Consider the following 6,885-nt stretch of genomic DNA (forward strand, 5'->3'; position numbering starts at 1 on the left):
AAAGAATCTAACAGAGGAGGTTTTAGGATCGCCAGTAGTGTAAGACTGGAGATCAGTGGTTTGATCCGGTATAGGACAAACAGTGTGAATATTCACAACAGGGAACTCTGAAATAATAAAGTACTTCACTGAAGGAAGAGTTTATAAGATTGTAACATCTAAAGCCTGAATGTATCTCGACCAAGCCATATTGTAACCATCAAGCATATGCCAAACTCAACAATCTCTATATTGCAACAATTACGCTTTGTTTAACAATAAACTTGTTCTCTTTGTATTTTTAAACCTGCCTCCTCCATTGATTTTACCTCGGTGCATTCCACTCTACCAAAGTCACCTCACAACGTAAACAACGTAAACAACTAAACAGAGACTATAATACCAGCGTCTCTATGCATATTGGTGGCAGTTTAATTTAATAGCAGTCCAGGAACTTCTTTACATTTTTGGTAATCCCATTTGGTGGGATTAACACCACATCTTTACATTTTATTGGTGGCATTGATACGCGTTCTTTACATAATTTTTGGTGGCATCCAGTGAGATTTAAACGCTTCTTCACAGTATGTTTAGCCTGAAGATGAGAAGGCTGAGAGGAGACATGATAGCCATGTATAAATATGTGAGGGGAAGTCATAGGGAGGAGGGAGCAAGCTTGTTTTCTGCTGCCCTGGATACTACGACGCGGAACAATGGTTTCAAACTACAAGAAAGGAGATTCCATCTGAACATTAGGAAGAACTTCCTGACTGTGAGAGCTGTTCAGCAGTGGAACTCTCTGCCCTGGAGTGTGGTGGGGGCTCCTTCTTTGGAGGCTTTTAAACAGAGGCTGGTCATCTGTCAGGGGTGATTTGAATGCAATATTCCTGCTTCTTGGCAGAAAGGGGTTGGACTGGATGGCCCATGAGGTCTCTTCCAACTCTCTGATTCTATGATTCATATGAGTAGAATATGCATCCTGGGAATGTGGTATATTTTCTTCCTCTGGAAGTTTTTAAGCAGAGGCGGGAAGGCCATCTGTCAGAAGAGCGTTGATTGTGACTTTCTGCATGGCAAATTGGGTTGGAATTGATGGCCTTTTGGTCTTGTCCATGAATGCTTGGGTAGAAGAAAAATGCCCTGAAATTCCTCTCTCTTTGGAGGCAGCAACATTTCTGTTGTCTGATCTTCTGGACATCACGAGCAACCCATCCTGACATCTTATATTTTCTCAATATTTTCAGACCTCCTTGGGTCCATTTAACAATGGCAGTTATGTTCCATTTACTTTTTCTTTCGGATAGAATCATAGAATCATAGAATCAAAGAGTTGGAAGAGACCTCATGGGCCATCCAGTCCAACCCCCTGCCAAGAAGCAGGAATATTGCATTCAAATCACCCCTGACAAATGGCCATCCAGCCTCTGCTTAAAAGCTTCCAAAGAAGGAGCCTCCACCACACTCCGGGGCAGAGAGTTCCACTGCTGAACGGCTCTCACAGTCAGGAAGTTCTTCCTAATGTTCAGATGGAATCTCCTCTCTTGTAGTTTGAAGCCATTGTTCCGTGTCCTAGTCTCCAAGGAAGCAGAAAACAAGCTTGCTCCCTCCTCCCTGTGGCTTCCTCTCACATATTTATACATGGCTATCATATCTCCTCTCAGCCTTCTCTTCTTCAGGCTAAACATGCCCTGTTCCCTAAGCCGCTCCTCATAGGGCTTGTTCTCCAGACCCTTGATCATTTTAGTCGCCCTCCTCTGGACACATTCCAGCTTGTCAATATCTCTCTTGAATTGTGGTGCCCAGAATTGGACACAATATTCCAGATGTGGTCTAACCAAAGCAGAATAGAGGGGTAGCATTACTTCCTTAGATCTAGACACTATGCTCCTATTGATGCAGGCCAAAATCCCATTGGCTTTTTTTGCCGCCACATCACATTGTTGGCTCATGTTTAACTTGTTGTCCACGAGGACTCCAAGATCTTTTTCACACGTACTGCTCTCGAGCCAGGCGTCCCCCATTCTGTATCTTTGCATTTCGTTTTTCCTGCCAAAGTGGAATATCTTGCATTTGTCACTGTTGAACTTAATTTTGTTAGTTTTGGCCCATCTCTCTAATCTGTCAAGATCGTTTTGAATTCTGCTCCTGTCCTCTGGACTATTGGCTATCCCTCCCAATTTGGTGTCGTCTGCAAACTTGATGATCATGCCATCTAGCCCTTCATCTAAGTCATTAATAAAGATGTTGAACAGGACCGGGCCCAGGACGGAACCCTGCGGTACTCCACTTGTCACTTCTTTCCAAGATGAAGAGGAAGCATTAGTGAGCACTCTCTGTGTTCGTCCTAAATTGTATTTTTGTACGCTTTCATGGCTGGAATCACTGGGTTGTTGTGAATTGGTAGGCATCCTCAGAGGATATGAGGTCTCTTGGAAACTAGGAAAATTGGACTTCCGGACTTCGCGGACTTCCGGTGCGCAAACATGGTGGAAAGCCGCACACACTAGCGCTCCGCAAGTGTGTGAACGACAGGGAAAGGCTGGGTAGAGCTAGAGCTCCCTTCCACCTGCGGATAGAGACAGGAGGAACAGCGGAACCGGAGGGGTCATCCGACGGTCCAAAAGGGGGTCTTCTCCTCAAGAGGAGGCACCCGAAAGGACCCGGTTTGATCCCAAGGTACGGCGGGCCACCCTGATCGTCGGCAGGCAAAAAGCCTGCAAAATTTCCAGCCGCGCGCATTTTTACAGAAGAAGAAGGAGAAGGAGTGGAGGTAAGGAGGAACGAAAGACATTAAAACGGCACGTAGAGGTATCGGAAAAAGGGCTGAGATTCTCCCTCATAGCGGAAGCAGGGAAAAGGATGGAAGACCCCGAATAAAGGGAAAGGAAGGTGGGGTCAAGGATCTAGAAAATAATAAGAAGTGAAATAAGTACAGAAAAGAGAAGCAGAGAGACAAAGATAAGGCACAAGGAGAGAATTTAAGTCTAATTGGAAGCCGAAACCCAGAAAATAATAAAAAGAGAAATTAAGGAGAGGACGAGAGGACAGAAAAGGACAGAAAGATAGGAGGAGACAGGAAGACAAGAAAAGAAAGATACAATTAAACTACATAAACTTATCAAAACTTAGAGTATACTATCGAGTCACCGAATAATTAAACAGTTAAAGTAGCTGGGATAAAACGGGATAAGGCTGCAGAAATAAACAAATAAATAAATAAATAATTAAACTGAAGGAGAAACTGAAGGAGAAAAGAACCAGGAGCTGACCTTGAGATGAAGGATTGTTTTGGCTAGGAGACCTGAGGCTCGACTTAGCGTCCGAGACAGAGAGGGGCGGAGGAGATCGAACCATGTGGAGGAGACACACGTGGAGGGAGACAGGAGACATCGCGAGAGAAAGGGAGAACAAAGACAGCAGGAAATCTCGTGAGGACTGGGAAAGGCCCCGCGAGAGGGGAACACAGAGAGATCGCGAGAAGAGAGCAGAGGGACGAAGAACAGAAGGGCGGAAGTGAAGCCAAAGGGGCGGAGAGAAGGTCGTCAGAGAAGGACAAGAGTAAGAGAGGAGCGGAAGCACAAAGGGGAGACAGAAAAGAAGGTGGATCTCCTGAGGGAAAGCGGATAGAAGGAGAGGAGGGAAAAGACAGAAGAGAGAAGGCGAAGCGGCAAAGCGGAAAGAGTGACGGAAAAGGTAAAAAAATAAAATAAAATAAAATAAAATAAAAAAACCAATAATATATCGGAGATTACCCAAGAATAACAACAGAATAGCAATAGAATAATAATAATAAAATAAGAATAAATAATAATAATAATAATAATAATAATAATAATAATAAAAATAATAATAGGGGAAAATACGAAGAGAATATAGATGAAATAAGGAAAAGAAGCAGGTAAAGAAGATAAAGAACAGCAGACTCAAGCTCATAAGAATACAAAGTTAAAAGAATAATAAGAATAATAACTACAAAAAAAATTAACAAAGACTTAATCTATCAATACAGACAAAGACAACCAAAGAACATAAAACAAAGTGGCAACAAGGCTCCTGAATACACAAAAAGAAGGAGTAAAAGAAGGGAAAGGAAGGAAGAAAGGAAGGAAGAAGGACCCAGAACCAAACAACAGAAAAAGGAGGTGCATAATTATATAAATAAGAAGGGGAAAAAAATGTCTTTGGTAAAGAAAGGAGAGAAAGAAAATAAGGCAACACCAAGAAGGACCTCAGTAACGGAAGAGATACCAGTAAAAGAACCGGCCCCTACTCTGAAAGAGATGATGAGTAATGTACTGGCAGAGATCCAAAAAATTCAAGAAAAACAGGATGCCTACCAAGAAAAACAGGAAGCTTATCAAAAGACACAACAAGAGCAAATGCTAGATTTAAAGAAGGACTTAAAAGAAGAAATAGGGAAGATAAGAACAGAAATGATTGGGATGCAACAAGAGATCAAAGAGCTACAGAAAGAGAAGAAAGAAATTAAGGAGACACAAGATAGAGTCCAAATGTACATAAAGAAACTGGAATTAAAGAACACAAGACTGGAAGCAAAACAAGAGGAAGCAGAGGCCAAAGATATGGAATTTCAACTAAGACTAAGAAACATCCAAGAAGAAGTGAAAGAAGACATAAGCGCAAAAGTGATCGAGATCCTAACAGAACTAATGGAATGCCCTAAGCAGGAGATGAAAGAACAGACAGACAGGATATATAGGATCAACACAAATTATGCAAGGAGAAATAAAACTGCTCGGGACGTAATCGTACACTTCACAAAGAAGACGGCAAGGGATGACATACTGCGAGTAAACAACAGAAGGACTATATACTATAAAGGGAAGAAAGTGATAATCCTGAAAGAATTTCCAAGTTTGGTTCTGAAAAGAAGAAGAAAATATGCCTTTTTAACGGAGGAATTAAAGAAACAGAAAATAAGGTTCAGGTGGGAGCGAGACGAAGGCTTGATGTTAACGTACGAAGATCAGAGATATTGGATTAAGGATGAAGAAAGAGCAAAGGAATTCTTACAAAAGATAAAGAAGGGAAAGAAACCCAATGAAGGAGAGCATGAGGAAGGAAGGACGAAAAAGAAAAAACGCACAGACTCCCTAGAAGAAGAACTGGCAGAGAAGGAAGAATTCAGGAAAAACTCAGAGGAAGGAAGGGACGCTCCGAATATACTAGACTCCGAAGAAGAGGAAATAGAAGAAGAGGAGGAAGAAGACGGGAACACAACAGAAGAAGAAAGAGATCAAAAGGAAGAAGATATATGCTAGGCGTTATAAACATTTACTCTAAGAACTCGAATGGTCTGAATTCCCCATGTAAAAGAAATAAAATATTTAATAGATTAAAGAAATGTGACTATCATATTGTATCTCTTCAAGAAACACATATCATGAGTAGATATATGAAACACTTGGAAAATAAACATCTAGGACAAACATTCTATGCAGCAGCACAGGAAAAGAAAAGAGGGGTGGTAACGTACATCAACAGAAATATCCCAGCTAATCTGGCGTTCAAAGACGAGGAGGGGAGATATCTGGGGGTAAATATTTTGATAAAAAATAAAAAAAAATTAATATGTAATGTATACGCTCCAAATGACTCTAAGACAAAATTTGTAGAAAATCTCAGGAAAAATATTGAGAGTCAGGAATATGACCATTTAATCTTAATGGGAGACTTTAACGGGGTATTAAATAACGAATTAGATAGAAAAGGAACAAAAGCGGAAAAAGGAAAAAATAAGAAAAGAAAAGGTGAACTACCCAAATCAATGATAAATCTTATGCGAGAACTAAATTTAGAAGATAGCTGGAGATCAAGAAACGAAGCAGAAAAGGACTACACATACTATTCGGCGAGGCACCAGAGCTGGTCACGAATCGATATGATTTGGATCTCATCACCCCTAAAAATTAACATTACAAAGACCAAAATTTTACCAAGAATTGACTCGGACCACTGCCCTGTGACTTTAGAACTGGGAATTTCGGAAAAAATAAAAAGATGGAGATTAGATGAGAATCTACTAAAAAGGGAAGAGGATATAGAAAAAAATAGGAAGCTACTGAAAGAATATTTTGAATTAAATGATAAACCGGGGACAAATCTAACCTCATTATGGGAAGCGAGCAAAGCCGTAATGAGGGGAAATTTCATACAGCAAAAAATTATAAAAAACAAATTAAAAGTCCAAAAGATGAAGGAAATTATGGAAGAAATAAGGAAGGAAGAAACAAAGCTAAAAATAGACCCCAAAAAGAGAGAGATAATACAAACTCTGGAACATCTACATAAGCAAAGAGACTTACTGGAAATCGAAGAAAGAGAAAAAGAACTAAGATACATGAAACAAGATTTCTTTATGAACGCAAATAAACCGGGAAGATGGCTCACCAAAAAGATCAGAAGAAGAAGAGAAGCAAACTACATAACCAAATTAAGAGATAAAGAGAGAACTCTAACACAGGAAGAGGAAATAAGGGAGCAGTTCTTTAAGTTTTATAAGGATTTATACCAGGAAGAACATATTGAAGAAGAAAAAAATTATAACTATCTAACAAACCACAAAATACAAAGAATATCGGACCAACAAAGAGAAAATCTAAATAAAGAAATAACGGAACAAGAAATTGAACAAGCTATTAAAAACCTAAAACCAAATAAATCACCTGGACCGGACGGATTCTCTGCAATCTATTATTATTATTATTATTATTTGATGCACTTATTAACCGCCATTCTCAGCCCATAAGGGCGACTCATGGCGGTGTACAGTACACATAAAAGACAATTACAAAAAGCCAGTTTCAACAACATATAAACTATACAACAATTACAGACTACACTAAAAATCCGCTTCGTCTCATAGTGGAATCATAACCAGTCTCA

At 40.0% G+C, this 6,885-nt stretch overlaps 1 protein-coding gene across 1 annotated transcript; it reads left to right on the forward strand.

Moving 5' to 3' along the window:
- Nucleotides 1-4,262: 4,262 nt before the first annotated feature.
- Nucleotides 4,263-5,261, forward strand: LOC137095580 (uncharacterized protein PF3D7_1120000-like). Its single transcript, XM_067462359.1, has one exon. The coding sequence runs from the start codon at nucleotides 4,263-4,265 to the stop codon at nucleotides 5,259-5,261; it is 999 nt and encodes a 332-aa protein (XP_067318460.1).
- The last annotated feature ends 1,624 nt before the right edge of the window (nucleotides 5,262-6,885 follow it).

The sequence above is a fragment of the Anolis sagrei genome, chromosome Y (genome assembly GCF_037176765.1).
Source record: "Anolis sagrei isolate rAnoSag1 chromosome Y, rAnoSag1.mat, whole genome shotgun sequence".
Taxonomy (NCBI): Eukaryota; Metazoa; Chordata; class Lepidosauria; order Squamata; family Dactyloidae; genus Anolis; species Anolis sagrei.